Raw genomic sequence first — 23369 nt, 5'->3', positions numbered from 1 at the left:
GAACGTATCTCTCTGTCAAAACGGAAGTTAGCGAGGTGGTGTAATTTACTTATTGACTGGCCTTCCTACAATCGCAGAGCAGTTCAGATTAGACCAGCAGAAGTTATCGGAGCAACTAGGCTTCAAAGGCAAAGTTCGTAAGAACAATTAGGCTAGAATCGTGGTTATTTCTAAAGACGTCGTTTCATAATCTTTGCTAATGACATTTTTTTATTCAACACACTGTGTTCAAAATTATGTTTGTACTCTTGTGTACTTATGGAAAATTGTGGTTCTTTGAAATATCCATGATCATTGGTAAAAACGTCGCGCGTTGTTTCACAATCGCCACTAATAACGTTGTTCGTTGTGGACATAGTGTTCTAAATTATGTTCGTGGTTTTTTTAACTCGTGGAAATCGTGTTTATTTTAACTGTTCCCGATCACTGCTTGACATAATATTCTAAATTATTTCCCTGCTTTTTCGAATTTATGGGAAATCGATGATTTTTTAATCATTCACAATCATCGCTAAAGACACCGTTCTACAATTACTGCTAATGACGATTTCATTGAAAACATAATGCATTAAATTATATTCCTGGTTTTTGGAACTCGTGGGAAGCATAAAACGTGTGATATCCACAAGCTCAACAATAACTTACCAAAACCAAGTACAGTGTATATAATATGATTAATAAATTATATTAATTTATTTATTTTTAATTATTTAATTGTATTGTTCGGAGAAAGGAAAATCTTTTGCGAAACTGGCTTGCTACAACGTTTCAGACAGAAAAGTCAGTTAGTTCAGTCGTCATAGGGAGGCTTTATATTCTGGTTTATTGAAAGCAGCTGTGTTCTTGCAGACACAAAATGAACCAATGAGAAGAGAATCACGTGACAAACCAGGTCGCTATTGTTGTTCCGACCGAGTCTATTCAGAAAGTGAACGAACTTTGTACAGGGTGACCCATGCCATTGATACGTATCGTATCTGCTTCCTGCAGTTGCAATTAGACGTACGCGTTGAAGGAAAAAGCTGATCGATTCAATGAGAACAACCTTTCTGGTAACTTTTTTGATTTCTCTTACTGATTGAGACATAAAATGTTAAACTAAGCATAATTAATTCTTATATTATGTATCTATGTCAAGGTTATTGACGGTTGCAATTGAAAAATAGACTTGATCATAAAAAGTTAGCTGTATTTAAACTATTCAACTTCTTCCTTTAACATTTTTTTGTAATTTAAATTCGAGGGAAGATTACTTGTCCTCATTTTATTTGTTATTCTATACATTTTTCGATGATATTTCTTTTAGGTATTTTATTTTGATGGAATAAGCAGACTTGAAAGGGATTTAACCATGACAGAATGATCCGACGATTATTTCCGATTTATAAGTAAAATTTCTGTTACTTTTAATGAAATATTAGCACACTAATATCGTATTCCTGTCACATGTGTTTCCAATAATACAAGTACAGTATTCTCTCCATAACTGCCAACAAGACCTCTACCATTGTAGACCATATTTATTTTTTCGCACATTAATCTTCTCGCTTATCGAATTAGCCATTTTGTAGACGATATTTACCTTTTCTCAAATAAAATGAATCCTTTTGTAGATCGTATTCGCCTTTCTGCACTTTAAATTAATCCATTTTTAAATCATATTCACCTTTTACAAATCAAATGAATCCTTCTGCATTTTTTGATCATCCTTTTCCAAATTATATTCATCTCTTTGCAATTAAAATTCACTCTTCCACACATCGAAATTGGCTGTCTTTTATTGAATTTTTAAATTTAATATCAATTTATATACATATTTACAAAATATGATGAATTTCATGAAATATAACAAATCTTCGATAATCTTCAATAATTATTTGTAAATGTCATTTAGTTTTTAAATTTAATATGAAGTTAATAGTAAGTAATTTTAAATAAGTGAATTTAATTTGCAAAAACGTAAATATGATCTACAAAAGGATTACTTTAAAGTACAAGATCGTGAATATGATCAACAAAAGGATTAATTTAAGATGTAAAGTAGTGAATATAATCAACACGAGTATTAATTTTTAGTGCGAAACTAAACAATACTAGAGTAACAGTACGTCGAGTCTACGAAGTCTAATCGACAAAATAGACAAAATCAACCTGCATCGAATGAATAGAGAATTACGTGGAATGTTTCGCCGACTAATATTCCCCAATTAATTTCTGTATTCTGTTTACCGGTTCGCTACACAGTCAGCTTATAAGCGATGCTTCCATGAAACATGCTCGATAATTTTCATGCGGTGTATGCAGTGACATATGTACGTATACGGATGTGTAGTGTGGTCTTCGTCCATGAAAAGAATGATAATCACTGTAATCAAGATCGAAATGCATGTTGTAATCATCGTAAAAAAAACTCAAGTTAACAAATCATACGTTAGTGATCTTAAAGATCATATAATCATCGAAAAGTCTAATAATATGCAGTGTGTCTCTCAATGATTCGTGTCAGTAAACGGGACCAGTTTCGATATTCCTATACATAGAGTAGTGGAGCTGGTTACTGTGAGGTGACCAATTGCTGTGCCTTTGGTTTGTTTTCGGACATAATTAACTTCATATTTATCGAGTAAGACACATTAAATTGAAAAGTAAACAAAATAAAAGAATAAAAGAAATGTAATATGTTTTATTTGCTAAATATAAAGACAATTATGCTGGAAAATAAACTGAAGGCACAGCAATTAATCACCCCACAGTACCGGCTTCACTACCCTATAATCACGAATTTAGCCAGCGCGGATTTAGGCTGGCTTTTAATACTAAACCTACCGAGACGTTCAAAATGACCGATTTTATATTTCTCTCTCTCTCTCTCTCTCTCTCTTTCATAGAAAATGATTGGAGAAATTTTTTAACAGTTTGACTGTCGTGTCACGCATATCTGAAACACGTGGAATTATTTGCACGTCACCCATGATGCAATTATTTGCTCAGATATGGAAATTAATTTTTGATTGATCGATTGTATTTTCCAAATTTTATTCGAATCACAAAACGCAAGAATATTGAAAAAGTAATTGACCCCATACGACTCTTAGCTTAACAATTTTAATTTGATTAAATACAGTACTTGAACTGTATGAAACCGTTAAGTTTGTTGAGATGACAGTCAAAGCGTTAATCCAAGCACATGTTATAACCAAGATTATGAAAGGTCTAAATAAATATCGTAATAAAGTAACACGCGTTAGTTTCTCTTAGGATTCGGTAAACTTCGTGTTAAGGATTTCACGTTCACAAGCGGTCCGAACATTAATTGCGCGATGATGTTTTTTCTTCGTTTCTCATTCACCGAAAATCACATCAGTGATCGACACGTTAGCCCAGCTATAGGCAAGAAGCGCTCCGGTTTTGCCTCGAGAGCGACATCAGGACAAATGATGTCAGAGCAAAAGATAGAGTGCCAGCGATAGAAGACTATCTATCTTATTCCCTCTGTATAGAGTGCCCTGACCAGACGTGGTTTCGTTATTCTAGATTTCGACGACAACGCCAGGACAGTGCCCCAGAGGGGAATTCTGCTCATGACTGCGTTACATGAGTCAAAGAAAAAATCGAGCTAAAAAACCTCCCACCTACGACAGCTGGGAAGTGTTCCCCCACTCTTTCGCTTATTTGTTTCGAGGCATCCAAACAACTCCGAACGATCGAAACTTGGCTAATTGAGTAATTAATAAATGGAAATGCCGGATCATATAGACCACCTAAATGTTTTCTTCAGTAGCGAATATCTAAAGCTAATTACTTAAAGAAAGGTAGCACTCTTTCACATCTCTCGGATTTCTTAATATATTTTAAATTTTAAATCATTGCGCTGAGCAGTGTTACATATCGGAAAATTATTGTTAAGTAAAGTGGCAATTGTTGTATATAGACGAGGATCTTATCCTAAACTTCAAAATATTTTCAAAATTTATACACCACTTCTTCAATTTGAGATGGATTTTGTATGTGTTTGAGGTCTACGATTGGTTAATGATTGCAATCATTGTTTAACACAGTTCATTTTAAATAAGGCATTTGTGTTTGATAAATTGTGTTTCATATGCTGTGTGTTAAAAATGAATTTCATACTAAATGTTTATTTTGGAACTCAAGTATAATATACATTTCCAATGGGTTATGAAATGATTAAGTCACATTTAGGTGGTTGTGTTTAAATGATCATCTCTGGTAAATGTTCGAACTAAACTCCATACTTTACACTATCGTAATCGAAATTTTAAACTGAATTAAATAGGCAAAAGAAAGTATTCATATTTTCTTTTAAACAATGACAAGGTTTTATAAACATAGACTCAAAATAAATCAAAACAATTTTTCTCTCAGTAAACATATTTTTTTTAGTAAACAATTTTTGTTTTAGTAAACTATTAGCAGGTATAGTATCACTGGTAAAAGCAATCGTGAGGCAATCTAAGTTTTTGTAATAAATAGTAATTACTTCTCGAATAAATAACAAAGTTGCGAGTAAGTATGAGTAACACAATCAATATATGTGAAGATCTAATCAATTTCACGTATAAAACAAGCGAATGATTCGTTCCTAATGTCTTAGGCTGCTAAAGTTTAGCACATTAGAAGAACAATTTACACATTCTCTATAATTATCTATCCTTTTACAATTTATATTAGGATTCATCAATGTTAATTACTCATTCTGGTGATCTTAGAAGAACTGAAATAGCCTAACGTAAAAGAAGATGAATAATTGTTTGTAATTTCGAAACTATTAATTTCTCAATCATTTTTCTCATTCATTTGGCAAACAATAACGTAGCAAGCACGAATGTTGAAACCATGATTGAACTTAATTTCTTAGGTATTATCTCATAAAGTAAAGAATTTCTGTTTTGTAGGAAGCTCATGGTTGCTGATTTGGAAATAAATTATTTAATTCTGTAGCTTCGCAATGCAATATTCATATACATAATGCATGTACGATATGTTACATGTATTATTTGAAAATGTAATATTTTCATATGCACAAGAAATATTATCGACGAAAGTTACAGACTTCAATGTTACAGCTCAAGAATCTGGAGAATTTAATAACAAAGCGAAGTGGAGTGGGGGATTGTTATATCCGTAGGGAAAGGCATTACTGATTATAAATCATTAAGGCAACTTCTTACGAATCATGGAAAGACAATGATTTTCAAATTAATTGAATGATTTTCACTTTCTCCAATGATAAATATAGAAAAAAATGATTGACATAAGGGAAAAAAAGAGAAACATCAATGATTTCGCAAACTTTTCATAAGTTCTAAGAAAAGTTCTCTGAATACAATTAGATTACAAAGGAAAACTATTAAAAATAAAAATATCGTCTATAACTCTATTCAATAGGCTCTCCAGATTGAATACGTTGAGTGTAAAAACGTCAACGAAACTCCGTCCATATGTCTTATTGTTTGAAGTGTTTGTGAGTAGTATACTGTCGCGAAATTTAATACCCTGGCAATATGTGTCATGTATGGTGACGCCCTAAGTATTCTAACAATCAGACCCCACGATCAAACGTTCAATCTTTCCATGGAGCTGCTAATGTCAAAGAGCAAGGCGACTGACGAAGCGGATTCTTTTCACCTCGATACATGAATCGTGATCGGGGCATCTATTGAAACCTTCGATGTATCGCTGTTTCAAGTCGTTCGTCGAAGCGAGGATCCAGATATACAGTGCCATTCAATGATTCATATTGTTACTAGAATAAAGTCGCTAGAGACTGTTAGAGATTTTATCCTAGGAATAACAGGAACCACTGGTGGGCCTTGTAGCATTCTGATCAAGAATCTCTATTTCATGAAAACGAAGATGAACTCGAGGGTTACCAATGAATTACTTTCGCTAACAAGATGAGTTAACTTCAAAGAACTAAGAACGTACTCTATTTCAAATGAAATGAAATCAAGACAATGGAATGACGTTATCAGCTCTTAACAAACCTGGGCATATCTGAAATTACGTGACTTGAAATATTATTTGAAATAATATGTTACTTGTTTTATAATTAATTAAACACCTGCGATCACTTTTATAAAGTATAAAATTTTACTTCTCAATAAAATTATAAGTGATCATTTCTTTTTAATTTTACACTTTAATCTGAAAATTATTTTTTTGTAAATTGTATAAAAAATCAATCTGCTTATTTCAAATATCATATTATTTTATTTTATAATTATTTGAACAAATTATTTGAAGTAATTGTGACAGCCTTCTTAGAAGTTATATTGTCAACCTCGTTGATGTTTTTGCAAGATACGAGTGACTATGTTAAATGATTATAAGAAGCATTTTTCTGAAGAATAACACTCATTATATCATATTAAATAATATTTGCTTGAAACAAGTTGCTGTAACGATTTCTTAAAGTATCTTTTTGTTGCATATTACTTCAAAGATTATATCTTTATGAAAAGAGTTTCGCTTGAAGCAAATTGATGGAGAGGTTTCTCCAAATCAAATCTTTTGTTGTATGTTATTTCGTAGTTTCATTTCAAATAAAATTTGCCCAGGTCTGTTCTCTAGGAGCAGTTTCGGGTGAGCGAAGGCAACAAGTACTAAACGTCTGTAATTCGTTATTACCAGACAAAATCCCTATCAATTCTGAATCTCTACTACAGAAATATCTAAACAATTCTCCCGTGAAAAAAGCTTTCTGCTCATTATCATTTTACCTCTCATGGAAAGGATTTATATGGAAACTCAACACTGCTCGTACAAATTAAACGAATTTCATCAAGAAAGTAGGGAGATTCGCTCTTGATTAGACCTTGTACTTTGATGCTCCTGTTAGGAACCATTTTTCTATACAATAATTGCAGAACACCTCTCAGCGATTCGTGTTACCTGAGGTGAAGACCCTAGAGGCTCCTAATCTTTACCACGCGAGCATGTACTATGTAAAGTTATGCTGAATACCTAGTTACTAGGAAGATGGTTCCAGTCGATTTTAGTTACATCGAATTATTGGCATGTTACAACATCGTTTGATCAAATGCAAGTGTCGTAGGGTCTATCAAGAATTCGTGTTGCAACTACGTGGAATTCCTTGGTGTAAGTCTGGGTAACTCATTTGCGCCGGAACAAGTGCACTCTCATTGTCGATTGTTCTGGAGCAAAGCCAGGAGTAATTGTGCAACAGCTACAGTGTAGTAGTACCACCAGTTCGTTTAATCTTGTATTTTCTCTAGACACATGTGGCTTCTCACACATAGGTGGAAGTTACTCTATCTTTGAATAGTATAAATTATAAAAGAAGTTGACAGACGAGATCGTTAACTGTGTCTATTAGAATTTCTTAATGTACAAGTCGACTGGCAGAACATTGTCTTAGTCTACTTTCGAAGTAGTTTTGGATTTTTGTAACGCGGATGCTTTCTTATCTTAGAAGTTACGATTTTTAGACGTGACCATTTTTGCCGATGATGAAAATTGGTATGTTCGAAAATAAGGTTAACTGACAGTAAAGAATATGGAGAAAATATTAGACGCCGATCTGATCCGCATTCGTTTGCTTAATCAACTTATTATCTTAGCACACTAAGTCGTGTATGGTCACATTAAGCAATCAATGATACAAGATAATGTACTAATTACCAGTTATATTTAAAAAACCTTCTTCGTACAAATAATGCAAAATTTGTATCTGTATATTAATGTTGATATTGAAAGTATGATCATCATTGCTATTCAGATTTTTAATTTTGAAATTGTACGTATTGGAAAATTGTCAAGCCTTCGCATTCTTCAGTGGTACTTTGCTTCTTGTTTACGTTACCATATAATTCAAATTATAATTTTGTATTCAAACGTAACATTGTATCTAGAACTTCAAGGAAAACACAGTATATCACACGGATTTTGCTTCCAAGATGCTATGGTTCAAAGTTCTTATTCACATAATGTTTGTTCCGCTTTAAATATATATGACCTTCATTGAGCATAATATCTGGTATTCCAAAAATTAACGTGAGTGATAGTAAACAACATAACAATCAAAAATCTGGATAATAATACTAAAGAACATTTTTGTACTTAAAATGCTATTTTTAATGAAATTAAAATGTAAGATGTACTTTTGATCATAAAGGAGAAACACCGGAATTTCTAATTGGCACGATAATTAACCGATAAACAGAAGAGTAAATCACCAGTACATTAGAGGTTCAGAAAGCTGGGAATGTTGCAAATTACTTGCTGGGTTCTCCGATCGATCGACGTGATCTTATGCACAATTCTTAATCGCGCTGTTAACTGTGAGAGGCACGCGCTTTGATCTCAAACGCGCTTTATACACTTGCCTACAATGGGGACCACTAGTTCAGGAGTAGGATCATACCGTCGGCTGGCCTTTCGCCAGAATGCGACAGACGTTGTTGCCGGGTGTAATCAGTTGCCCAGACTTACGCTAGGAGCTCCTAATATCAATCCTAGCGGCTATTAGGCGCTTTATCCCAGTAACAAAACGAGTTATTGAAAGATTTTGAAAAATGCTACTCGAATTGAACTCAACAGTGTTGTTACAACAGCAGCGTGATGCTGCCATCAGTGTTGTTATACTACCGGCTGAACCGTGACGTCACTGACGTTCGGATCATGTGAGTAAGGAGTAGTTAGTGGGAGAAAGATTTGGCGACTACTACGCTAAGAGTCTTTCTCCCACTTTCTACTTCTTATCTCATTACGTGATCCGAACGCCGATTTAGCCGGCAGTATAACAATACCGGCTGCCACTGCCGCAGATGATCACTGCCTAGTAACTACGGTGGTGCTCCTCAAAGCCCAGGTGGTGCAGAATTCTTCTAGATTCTCGCAAGAACGACGACATGAGGCGTGTTTCGACGATCTCGTTCAAGATATGCGAGCCTGTAGGATCGTTCGCGCACACCGCAGAATAATATATAAAAACGAGCTGACCGTACGACATCACGACGACTGTCAATCAAATAACACTGCAGTCCACATCAAGTAACAATATTGAAATATATATATATAATGTATATATATAGATAATATATAAATAAGACGTGTGACGTCCAAGACCAGCGCATCGCAGGAAACGATTACGGGTATATGTATAAATATATATGTATATATATATATCAAGGTGGCATTCTCTGATGGAACACAAACAGAAAACGAAAGTATATAGAAACCAAGGCGAAAAACTGGGAACGACCGATCATATATGACACGAGCAAAAAGGTTTCAATCTGGCGATTCGTGCTCCTTGCTTGTTACGTGGCACCTTAAAACCGTCATAGGTCCAGGAGCCTAACTTCAAAACACAGGTCTGTACGTCGTATGGAAAGAACTCAACGTCGATGGAGCAGGAGGATTTATATACGGCCGGCGGTTGCCAGACGACCAATCCCGAATAGTAGACCGTGGCCTTGGTCATCAGCGTCACCTCGTAGTTCCCGTCGGCGCTGGAATCACCGAAGAAACGAGCCGAACGTGATCACGATTGGCTCCTCGAGACGAACAACCGGATGCTGCCATATTGAGACACTCTTACCTTCTAAGTCAAGACGATCAAAGATCCCGCTATTGCATCTTCTCGTCGACTAAAACCTTTCTTTCAACTTTTTGCCACAACGGTCCTTTCTCTAAATCGATCATAGACGTCGACGAGGACCCTGCGAGTTGGTCCCACAGGGATTTTTGTGAAATTCGGCGGGATATGTTCATTTCGTACAATATTTCGTTCCAATTCTAGCTTCCGTTGCAAGCACTTCGTATTCTACGCGTTTCCAAGGTCACCGATGACCAACGAATGAAATCGTGTAGCATGGTGGACCAATGAACGCGCAAATACACGGTGGTTTAGATCGCGGTTCTAGCTGACCAGAATCATTTTTGTCGTTATGTTTCCTTCTGTATGAATATGCATAGGTATTGTATATGTTTTATATGGAAGTATTCAAAAATAAAAATCAGAGACTTGATTTAATTGCAATGCTTATATGTATTGTAATTTTACATTTATATATCTGCACACATTGTAGACATGTAATTTAAGAGTCGCATTGTTTTGTATGCAATCTACTTAATTGCAATATACTAATAATATGCAATCTACTAATTTTTCCGAAACAATTTTCGTTTTTATTTACACTAACAAACAGGTGAGAAACGATCATCATGATAGAAAGAATTTGGCGTGAAGAAACTGATGAAAGAAATTAGTATAAAGAAATTCGTACGAATAGGTATGAATAGCACCACGTATACGAAACAGATAAGTATTTTAAACGTATAACCACGTAGAGAGTGAAATATAACGACAAAATCGTGTCTCTAGAATCGCGTTTTAGACCACTGTTTAAACCTTTCCATCTTTCGAAACGTATCTGTACTATTACAAAACGTGTACAAATACAAAGAAGTACAAAGAAATTCTGCTACCACAACAGATGCTTGACAACTTCTACTATCGTTAAGGATCTGTTTCGTGTAAAACTGAAACGCAATACTCTACGAAATCGCTTGTCCCACCAGATCTAACAAAAATCCCATACAGATCAAGCTATCCTGACAGAGTTATTTTCCGAAAAAAAATACATAAAAACCTGGCAGCATCCGTCTCCCAACGTAGTTCTCGACACCCATCATCAGTTCCGTTTGATCATGCAATCTCCAGAACACGATCCACCGAGTTCCGAAATCCACACGACGAGCCGATCGTTCTTTTTTTTTTGTTTAGTCTATCCTTACTATCTAGATCGATCATCCCCGACGCATCACGATCGTTCGATCCACGTCGCGGAGGACCGGTGTATCTGTGGCAGGGAACTTAGCGGCTACCATGCAAGTTTACCTTGAAGCCGTCATAGGTCCACGAACCGAACTTGAGGACGCAGGTCTGCTCGTCGAATGGGAAGTACTCCACGTCGATCTCGCAGGATGACTTATAAATGGCGGGGGGCTTCCACTCGACCAATCCTTGATGGTAGATGGTGGCCTTCGTGGCCAAGGTCACCTCGAAGTTGCCGTCCGCGCTGCGAGCGAGCACATTAGTGGTTCTGGGCGCTGCGGCGGTCGAGCTTACTTTGTATTTCCAATTCGATACCAAGCCGTCATTTTTTTTCTGTTTTCGGTGATTTCTTTTCTTTTTTGATTTTCTCTTTGAATGAGTCTCAACGATGCCTTTCCAAACGAAAGCTGAGGTCTTTGAAAACATGTGCTTTTACACAGTGGCTGACGCGATCTATTTAGCGAACATACGGAGAATCGTTACCGACGAATTCCCGACGAAAAACACGAAACTTGAGGACTATGTGCGCTGATATTGAAGTTTGAAATACTTCGTCTCGGGGGGTATTAAAATCTCATTTTATGAACAGGCTACGGAGACAATTCTGTCCCTTTATGAAAACGCTACTTTTATTCTGCAAATGTTCAGTGTCCAAATCTATTTTGTTTCTCGAATTCTTTACGTTCTTTTACATTGATTAGTAAAATTATTATTATTGAAGGTAAAAGGTCGCCCATCAATTATCCAAATCGACGAAAGAGTTAAAACTAGCTTGAAAACGGTCTTTATGCTAACAGGAATGTTCAATATTTTAGGAACTTCAAATGATTCGGTGAGTTTATTCATGTGATCAAACTACGTACCGCAGAACATATTATCTGTCTAGAGAGCGGCGTTAAATGATGGATTGGCTTTAAAAAAATCTGTCGACCCAGTTTTAGATGGGAAAGTTTTTCACGTATAAACGAAATGATCGTCGAAATGAAACGGTGGCCAGAAACGAAACGAAACGATTTTTCCATTTGGAATTCGTTGAAATATTTACAACTTTATTTATGACAACTCGATTACTTTCCAAATAATTAACATTCCAAGTATGGTAAAAAATCTTAACAACACATCTTGAACAAAATAATTACATTAGATTGGTATACATAATGCAACGATTTAACAAACTAAATTGTCGCATGCTTTGGAAAACTATATGTTGTTGAAAATTAAATTCATGAACAACTAACAGCTAGATAATAAATAAAGTGTCATAATGAAAAAAGATTTTAATTGTAAGATATGTTAACATGGAGGATGACATGGTTATGTTTCATTTAGTATAATCTAATATGAAATTATGATTTCAATTATAAATAATGTACTTGAAATAAATACGATCATGTGAGGAAGTTGTAACAGGAAAATAATTGAAGATTAGAAAAAGAATAACTTATTATTAATTGATTTCTGCTGCATTTTCTTTGCACAAAATGAAATCACTTGAATGTCTTTTTCAATTCTTCTACCATTACGAAATGTGTCATTAATAAATGTAATGTTAAATGAGATGAATAATATAAATGTAATATGAATAAATGCAATATTAAAATCAAAATTGTGTCACTTTTCAGTTACATCTGGTGCAAGTTTTTATATTTTATAGTCGAATAAATTTCAGTGTCAAATACAAAGATTGCAAATTTCAAAAGTTTTCAAAAATTGTCTGCTAACCAACTTCATATACCTAGTAATTTTTCAGTAATACATTAAATTAAATACGATTGCATACATTACTATTAAATAGTAAAAATGATACCACTGTCCTAAGATTTGTAATATTTTTCAAATAACAGTGTAAACGTATAAATATTGCTTAAGAACAAAACTTTTCAATCTATTAAACCAAATACACATATGTAAATCTAATAAAATCTACTAGATAGATGTATATGAAGATCAAATATTACATATCATACTATAACGACTAATACGTAATGAAATACGATGCTAGAGCTTCGTTGAATTTTAAAGGAAATTCGACATATATTAAATGCAGAGGAGTGTGCTAAATATTGTAACGCTTGAAATATGCATGGTACATATTAGTGAAATTGTTATTAGCAGCTTTCGGAATACAGAACAGAAATTTAAAAAATGGCTATTAATAAACTGCATGTTTATAACAGAATTTATTTCTCCCATGTTTTCGCATCATTTAAATTGGAGATTTAAGTATAATACATCGTGTTCAACCCAGTATAATATTGACATGTTTTCAATCAAAATATATCTACATAGGACTTCAATCATGACTATTGGAACGTTTTATTACAGATCAATATTAATTCTAAATACTGCTTCATGTTGTGCTTTGCACAAGATAATAGAGTTCAAACAATATCTGCGTTCCCTATTTCATTCCCCGTTTCATTGAAGCGTATATGGCAAACTTTTCAAACAATTCAGCATCCTCCAATAAATTTCCATTCGGATATTGAAATTTAAACAATGGAGTGCGCTAATAAGAGTTAATAAACCGTTAAATGTAATTTAATGGATGATTGAACAACTGACACAAGGTTACTTCAGAAGTGTATCAATAATATTACATTTATGTAATATAAATATTGGAGAAGGCATTAACAATCAAGTTTCTCAGTATACAGTAGCGGACATATATTTAAGACCACATGAAACACTATAACTTCTTTAAAACTGGACTAAACGACTTGAATTTTTTTTTAGATGATAGAGGGACCAGTCTACTAAACAATGACTCTAGAACTTTTTTTAAAATTTTGCGATTACTCGAAATGACAAAAAAATTAAAAAACTCATATTTTCCAATCTTTTTATCTGAGCCTGTAACAAAAATTTAAAAAATGCATTTTGTAGATCTTGGTACGTTATATGCATGCTGAAAATTTCATCGAAATCGGTTAATGGAAAGTCAAATTACAAGCGTCAAAAGATTTTAAAAAACTGCAGATTTCTCACACTTATTGGCCGAAAGTGTCAAAATTCGGAACAAAACTGCAATTTTTGCGTTCTTTAATTTCTTACAGCTCCCGTCAAGGTCAACCAATATCGATGAAATTTTCAGCACGCCAGATCTACAAATTGCATTTTTTTAAACTTTCGTTATAGAGTCAGATCAAAAAGTTGTAAAAGCTGAGTTTTGTAATTTTATTCTCATTGCAAGTAATAGCTAAATTTTTAAAAAGTACTAAAGTCTTTTTATAGTAGACTGATCCCTCTATCATCTACAAAGAATTCAAGTCATTTGGTTCAATTTTAAAAAAAGTTACCTCGTTTTTCAAATGGTCTTAAATATACAATGTCAGCTACTGTATTAAGTTGCTAGTGTACTTAAAAAATACGAAGAAGTATGAAAACTGAATATTCCTATACATATCATTTCCAAGTACGTATAATGTTTCATCTTCATATGTGTATGAAATTAAAAAATTATACATTATTATATTAAGATAAATAATTTAAATTTTTAAATTTTATTTCACAGATTCAAACAAAAGATTTATTAAACATAAATATGTAATTTTTACGGGAATTTGCTCTATGGGATTTATTTGCATTAAAGTGGACAGAATCATTAAGCTTGTATAGTTTCATTTGTTAACTCATTAACAAATTAGAAAATTAATTTTCATTCTTATATATTTGAATAAACCCGATAATAATAATACGATAGGTAATAATAATAATAATCTGGATAATAAAATGGTAAGTACTCTAGGGTGAACAGAGTCGAATATTTTCCATTCCCTGAGGCATTCCCAGAGTGTTTGAATTTCCAACGAACTGGACAGTAATGGCAACAATAAATGTATATCTTCGCAAATATTTCACCTCATTTAATTTGCAGATTCGTTGATTTTATGGTCCTATTAATTAATACTGTCAATATAGGTGTATGGGCCTGAATTGTATTATTTTAACCCTGTTCATTCTTTTAAAAATTTGCAGTTATTCTTTGTTTTGTACAATCGATAATATGTAGACATCCATTGAGCAATATTTAATGCAGGTATATCACCTAACTTTATTACCTAAAATATTTCTTTTGTAACTCCAATTTCCTGAAAATGTTTCATTATGTCGCAAATAGCGAACATTATTTAAGTCAACTTCGTTTTATGACGGTTTTATTCCGAAGGAACGCTTCACTTATTTATATATTTATTGTTTCTTATTATCAAATAAATATAGTATTCGTTTATTTTTGTATAATACGTAAAATCGCTTTCTCATAGCAATATAATTGTTACATATTCTCTAATATGAATTAAAAAGTTTAACTGGAACTGATATAATTTTTAATAATTATATAGGAATAAGTACAATTTAAAAGAGTACCTTAATTAACTCTTCTGTATTTTATATTACTTATGCAATCCTTGAATACATTAGTAATATTCACTTTCAGGTTATATTGAACATTCTAAATCTACCTCGTCCAATTTAAGTATCCGATGAAGTTAAAGAAGCAATTATGTATCTCGTTAATCTATTGTAATGGGATGAAAATATAGTTGCCGTACAGAGGCGCGCAAAAACCTCAACAATAATTAAAGAAAATTAAAGAATATTTGAGAAATATCTATTACACCAGAAATATTTCAGACGCGACAAAAAGAAATTCTTATGTTAAAATTTTTATTTCCATTATCGAGTTGCGATATATTATATGTCGCGATATATATGTATGCAATAATCCTATAACAATCATGGACAATTTAAATAAAAATTGCCATGGTATATTTTGATGATTCTTTGTAAATGCATCTTATTGGATGATTTTCAAAACATAGGAAACAAGGAATACAAATTTTTCATTATTGAGGAGCGAAGGCCACGTTTTCCCTTTATTTTATCGTATTTATGAAGTTCAGGTATGAATATGGTTCGACGCAATCAGGTAGAGGAATGTTTGTCTATTAACAACCCAAATTCAGTTGCCTAAAGCAGCAACTGTGATTCGTTGCATATTTCATTCTACAAACAGGCAATGGTCGATGCAATGCATATACCCGACGAAAATGTGTGTAAACAAACCGGCATTTTAACTCTGATATGTGAAATATGTATCGGCAGCTTTCATCTTGCCGAATTAATTTGCTGATTTTGAAACTTGTTAAACTCGTAAACTAACCTCTTTAACTTCGGAAGAAAATTTAATGAATTGCAAACGTGTTGGATACACTTTACTAGAAATCTTCAATATTTCCCACTTTATTCATTCGTTGATATCACTATGGAAGTAATGAAAACAATTCTATGCAAATCGCATAGGCTTTCTATGGGCTTGCGAAATATAAATTTTCGGAAAAAGTGGCCTGTTCACTTATCTAAGTCAAATTTTTTTAATTTCATATCAAAAAGTTAATGTACAATCGACGCAATATAGTAAACCTCATACATTATTAGAAAATTAGGACAATTGTGGATCATAATTAGAATAAAGCATTTATGTAATAATTCAAATTATAATAGACATTATACCGCAAACCTATTCGATCTTGAAAATAACTTAAAAGTAACAAATCTTAATTTAAATGCAAACGAAAAAGCTAGTTGACTTTTACTTTGGTATACAATTTGATTCGATTAATCGATAATAAAATTGTAATATCATGTTTCTGGTGATAATGTTCTCTATTTATTGCATAATTATTTCATAATGATCTGATGGATAATGTTCGGACTCTACAAATTATGAAGTAGCTCCAATACGCGCCACTTTAAATATAATTTAACAAAATGGTCGCTCTTAATATTTACACTAATTATCAATATACATAAGTGAATATGTAAGTATATTCCCTAATTTAAATAAAAATTATCATGTTTCATTTTGACGATTTCTTTGAAAGTGCAAGAAACGTAGTAATATTTTCTTGAATCATCTTAAGAACGTAGGAAACAAGGAACAATAATTTTTATCAGAAACAAAATTTATGGTTAATTCGTGTATAAACTTCGTAGCAAATCTGCTTTTGTACAAATGGTTTCCACACTATATTTGTTAGAATTTCAATCAAATGTACTGAAATACGATTAATCATTCACAAATTCAAAATGTGTTTTCTGTATTATTTTTATTACATGAATTCTTTCGTTTGCCATTATATATGTACTTATATTGTTGATTTCATTTTTTAAACTAGTACACTGCATCTGCAACTAGTAGACTGCAGATTTTATGCATTTCTGTCAAAAATGAATTGCTACTATTTTAAACAGTAAAAAGGTTAAAGGAATGTAATAACATCAACATATCGCTTGCAACCTCATAAAATTATGAAAGATAGAAAGACATTTCTGTTTGACTCCTGTTTTTTACAAGTGGCACAGAGAGATTCACTGCCTGAAGTGCTGGCATGCATTTATGAAACACCATGTGTAATGTATGATCCAAATACAATTTCCCTCGTAGACTACGGATTTTGTACACATGTGGCAATAATAATTAGCCGAAATATAAATTTCTGAAGAATTCTGAAATCCTGAAATTGTTGCACTATTTCCAACTTATCAAAATTATTACTATTTTTATTATTTAATTATTTCTATTTAATTTCTGTTTTAATTCCTGCTTTAATTCAGTTTTATTTTCTGTTTCATTTAATTTCTTTTTATCTCGGAAAATTTCTATTTTTCATAAAGTTCCGCAGTCTGATTATAACTAAAGCAACGATTAATTTCATATTGGTCATAACAGTTATGGTATCAGTCGTGATCGTATAGTACAGTAATTAAAATAACTGCCGATGAATTCCGCAGTTCTTAAATTTACACAATACGATCCCCGATATCAAATGATCGATCTGTTCTCCTATTGGCAATCCCTCACATCGCCTCAAATAGATTTCAACGAGGAGTGTTCTCTCAACAAAAGGTTTACGGGCATATCGTGCTCGAAATTCTCCTAGTAGAATTGATCGATGATCGCTCGTTACGATTTCAGCGTGACGAGGGACGAACCAACCTCGATGATATAATGCTCGTATCGAAGATGGCTGGCGCCGATTAAGACCTCTTCCGATCTTTATAACGCGCCTCACACTATCAGCCTTGCGAGCCCACGTAACGCTGGCTCATAAGAGGGTGTTATCTTTGCGAGAAGTGTGAGAGACAGATATCTGGGTTAATGAATTGCTAGGACGGGGAAAAAATGAGTCACGTATGTATGCCTCTCACCGGAAGCCCAGCATTTTACGGACCTTAACGGAGATTAGTTCCATATTTGAAAAACGGATAATTCCGACGGCAGCTGAACAATTTCAGGCTTCCATCTTTAATTATAATTGCGTGTCGGTTGGATAGACGCGTTGCCCATTTCGCGGAAACTTCGACTATAATTCACGAGTACTTCAACACTTCGAAATTCGTATATTATTGACTTTCTACTGTGATTATATATATATATATATTCCATCATTACGAGAGAAGTAAACGTTATAACTTCAATTTTAGAAATTATTTCTCAAATGTATATTTTCGAATTTTATTGGTAGAATATTTTACATTTACACGACAATATCTTTACATTTATTGCTAAACTTCTACTTATGAATAGAGATTTCTAATAATGAATGTGGTTCCGTTCAATTTTCATAAATTATATTTAATCATTCAAGTTTAACATTCAATGTTTAATATATAATCGTTTAAATAAATGTTGACGCATACTGAATATAAGTTTTTCTTCGAAGAAATTATTACAGTCGAAAAAATATTGTTAATGGTGCGGCAAGTGGTTCAGGACATATGTTTCCATGCAATTTTATTCATTGTACTTTTATGAATTTATTCGTTGAGAAAGTTCCGTCAGAGAATTAACATTATTTGTCAAGCACATTGAAAATCAAAATTATATTGAAATATTTAAACGGTTTATACTTTATGCTGAAGATGTAAATGCCTCGTACTAAAACTTTCAACGTAGTTTAAATAATTTACTTCAAGCTTTTGAATTCACACTAAAGAAATCGTACAAATACTTTCATTAATGACTATTCCCATTTTTAAATGGGAATGTATTTTATGTCGATGTATACCGATGAATTATGCAACTCCAAAATATTTAATATAGAAAACACAAGTGTTCTATACAATAAATGAATATACTATGAATTAAATGAATATTTACTTCTTCAGTAAATTGAGTTTTTAACAAAAGAAGAACGTTTGTAGTAGTTGTTTAAAAGATAATTTTTCGGAAAATTATTTTACTATGAATAAAATCCATCGTAGTAATAATTCTAATACATAGAATAAGAAATTTTGTACATTTTAACGTACTTCTCACAGCAGATTCAATAAACTCAACTTCTCATAGTAGATTCAGTGACGTTATTCTGGAACGTTACGTGAAACAAAATGCTTCGAAAACGGTGTTCCATAATTGGCACATGCTCGTATCTTACTATTTTATTCGTACTATTATGTATTCATACTAAGTAAATATTTCACAGTTCGTTACGTTATCTAGAAACATCGATCTATCGAACAGTGGTATCAATATTCCGCAATAACACTTTAAAGTTCTAAGAGAATCGATCATAATCTTACACTCCATGAAAAGCGATCCATAATAGGTAATTTTACCTTGCTCAGTGTCTCGATAATTTTACTGTATCAATCTACCTCGTGTATCAACTTATCCCAGTCTCCCTAACATATAGTTAATTAAATATTTTTATGAAAACAGATCTTATTAGTTCCGTTATCGCAAATCCAACAATTTGGTCTCCGGGGACCGTAAAAATAATCTAACCAGCATTTTATAGGCTCCGTGGGAATGCATAAATTATGTCGCCGAAAAATTCCACAAGGAATTTGCAGCCAAGAATTCTGAACGCCTACGACAGGCGACCATATCGTCAGTGGCTGGTCCATCGAAACAAAGGAGGGAAAATAAAGCGGACGAACGACTGAAATTCATCCGTTCTCTACTTCCTCTCCGTTTCATGAGTAAGAAGACTCCAGAAATAATATCGCGAGATCCGCGACAGAAACAACAACGACAGCTTAAGCGACGACGGCCGCGTCGAAAGGGGCGAGGGGGGCGGAGGGGGTGGCAGGAAGATCAGAGGTTAAGTGAAATTGAAGTTGAACCCGGTGATGAAAACGGCTTGCGGTGTCTAAGGTGACCCAGGGACTCCTTCGCAATAGTTTTCATTTCCTTTTAATCATGGTAGGGTTTTCTGCTATCTGGAACGAAGACTGCCAATTCTCCTTCCATATTTCACGAAAAGACGGGATGAAAGGAATGTGTGTGTGTGTGTCTGTAGGGGATGTTTTATTTATCACGTTCACTTACGAAATCTTTAACAGACAGAACGTTTATATTAATGCACAGGACCATTCATTTTTCTACAGGGTGCCCCATAATTATGTTAAAGTGAGGATTATGTGAAAGTGGTGATTCCTCAGGTCATTTGAAGTAACTTTTTCCTTGGCGAAAATACAATCCGCGGCTTTGTTTACGAGTTACTAACGAAAAACAGTGACCAATGACAGACGAGCTCGGCTGCCGTGAGATGGCCGAGTCAACGAGCGAACGAAACCCAGTTTCGCTTATTGGCTCGGCCGCTTTGGGCCAGCTTATCTTGCCTCTCATTGGTCACTGTTCTTCGTTTTTAACTCGTAAACGAAGCCGCGGATTGCATTTTCGCTAAGGAAAAAGTTATTTCGAATGACCTCAGGAATCACCCCTTTCCGGGTGTTAACATAATTATGGGACACCCTGTATATCTTGGGTACATATTTACAAATATTGGGCGGTAACTGATTTCGCTAACAAGGAGTGGTTCATCCATTTTGATTGGTAAACTATCACACGACTCTAGCTCTAATTAGATTTATTCTTATTATTATTACTATCATTATCATTAGTATGATTGTCACAGTCATCGCCTATCATTGTTAAAGTGACGTCATTCCAAGATAATCATTTGTCATTGTTCTTGTTAAATTTACGTCTATATTCGACGTAAAGTGGAGTCAGTTACTGTGGGATGACTAATTGCTGTGCCTTCGTTTTGTTTTCGAGCACAATTAACTTTATATTTATCGAACAAGACACATCGAATCTTTCTATTCAAGAATAAACAAAATAAAAGAATATAAAAATTTAATATGTCTTATTCGATAAATATAGAGTTAATTATGCCCGAAAACGAACCTAAATGTCTCCTCCGGTAGTGATCTTGCGAAAACACGTTTTATATGGAATTTGACTGGTGTCAAAAAACGGATGCGACACAAAAAGTAGATTTCTCTCATGGTTATTTTTTCGGAGTTATTTTTTCGATTTTATTTTGCGCGTGCTTTGACATTTGCTCACCATCGATACACCGGAACACCTTATTTCTCGTGTACAAACAAAAAGGTATCAAAGAAAAAAATGGTGTGATGTTCAAATATTCTTGCGGGTGACTGTATGAAGCTGTTATCAGAACCAGAGGGAATTCGATTTTGTGAAAACGTGTTGTAGGACAAACTGGTGTCTTCCAATCGAAGAGATTGCCCGTGGCTATACGGTCCCCGGAGAAATACTCGTGTCGTTACCTCGAAAATCCGGATTGTAGAACATGTTCGCGGATTTCCAACATTCAGAACATACTATTTTTCATGTAACATCGCACTTAAACACATTTGAAAAACGTCGCATGAATCGTGCATAGAAAATGTCGATCGATATGCTATACAAAATGATATAATATAATAACGCCCGAATATTCACATAAAACCTCTACGAAAAGATCATTAATTTATCAAACTACAGATGTATAATTCAAACGTACATTATTGTTTCACAATTAATTTTCAGTTTTGCCTTTGATCAGTGTTTTCAATAATAATTTTCGACATTTATTTCCTAACATGCATGGGAATATAGTTAGCGTATTAATATAAAACCACAGAAATACAGTTGATTGTAAACAGTATAATTTTCACATTAAGTTTCAAGTTTGTGCTTATTTAATATTTATAATAATTTAGGATTTTTAATAATTTTAATTTTGCTGATTTCATTGGTAATACTTAATACAGTAACTTAATCAAGAAATAATATGTAAAATCACAGGATTACGGTCGATAATAATTAATATAATTTTACTATTAATTACAATGTTTATACTTATTTGATATTTTTAATAATTTTGATTACTTATCGTTTGATTTCTTTGGTATTATGGAATAATATAAATCTAATCAACAGTTACAATCTGAAATCACAGGGTTACGATTCATAACAATCAATATAATTTTATCATCAATTGTCATTCTTGCAATTATTTAGTATCTCCAAAATAATTTAAAAAATGTATTTCTTTGCTAATAAACAATATAATGGCTTGCTAAAGAAGCAATGCATTAATGTAAAAGACTATAAAAGTACAGATCACAATGTACGATATAATATTATGTTTAATTCTCACGTTTCTATTGATTTGATACCTTTAATAGTAACTATCAGAAATTATTTTCTGACTTTATTGGCAATATAGGAGGGGTAATCAAGAACGTTGGAGAAGAAGTGATCAATTGTCTGGGAGAAAGTTTTAGGAAGGAATTTGATGAGTTTTAAACTGGAGTGGCAAGCGAATTGAGACGTTCTGTCCGGTTGAAGAAGTCGAACAAAAAAGTTAGCCAAAGTCGTCTCGTAATTAAGAACCGTTGTAATCGACATCGCTGCTTGCACTAATGACCCACGTAATTAGAATATGTGAGGAAATGGGGAAAGAGAAAAAGAAGTAATAGATGTGGCCATTTTAATCTCAAGAGGAAGAATTTGATTGCTATGTCTATATCTCTTGCTACTAAGCGAAATGGTAGAAGTTATATTTTCAGAAATGTTGAATACTGGTTTTAATCGGCGGTAGATATGCCAGCAAATAAAAATACTGTTCTAGATACGAGCAAAAACGCACAAATATTAAAACTCAAACGTTGGTTGGAGAGGAAAGCGTAAATTAGTAATATAAATTATTTTTCTTGCTGACAATACGTAGCATGGATATATGTATTCTAATAGTTCCATTAACAGAAATTATTGAAATGTTTCAAATCTGCAACATAAAAGGTAAATTCTCATGCTTTTGAAATTATCTATGTTATTTCGTACGAAATAGTACATTTTTACTTAATTTAATCTTGCCAGTTGCATTAATTTAATTTAATAAATAATTATTAAGTCAGCAACTTTGATAAGGTTCATTAAGTAGCCCTAATTATTTTCAATTGCATTTTTTTGCATTCATTACGAGAAAATTTTTGAATTTATAATATAGAACATTACAGTATTCACGATAATAACAAAAATGGGGTAATTAATTCCACACGAAAAAATAAGTCGAAAATGCAGAATTAAATTTTTTCATACGAGTTTCGAGACATTCGTGTTATTAAACTTGTCGAGTACCTACGCGTGCATTGGCACTCACACACATATATTTATATATATACATGAAGTAAAAACGGCAAGTTATGAACAGACACGTTAGTTGTACACAGTAAAATA

General features: G+C 33.2%; 1 protein-coding gene across 2 annotated transcripts in view; it reads right to left on the bottom strand.

The window, feature by feature from the left end:
• The window catches only part of nAChRalpha4 (nicotinic acetylcholine receptor alpha4), a 297477-nt gene that overhangs the window by 106600 nt on the left and 167508 nt on the right, over positions 1 to 23369 (bottom strand). The window contains exon 5 of one of the 2 annotated variants that reach the window (XM_033478915.2): positions 10889 to 11069. In XM_033478915.2, coding sequence (XP_033334806.1) covers positions 10889 to 11069 — 181 coding nt within the window. Of the gene's footprint in view, positions 1 to 9316; positions 9498 to 10888; positions 11070 to 23369 lie in introns of both variants that reach the window. The other variant, XM_033478916.2, reaches the window with a different exon arrangement.

Source organism: Megalopta genalis, chromosome 2 (assembly GCF_051020955.1).
Source record: "Megalopta genalis isolate 19385.01 chromosome 2, iyMegGena1_principal, whole genome shotgun sequence".
Lineage (NCBI taxonomy): Eukaryota > Metazoa > Arthropoda > Insecta > Hymenoptera > Halictidae > Megalopta > Megalopta genalis.
Note: the sequence above shows the minus strand (reverse complement) of the source record. Positions and strands in the feature narration are given on the sequence as shown.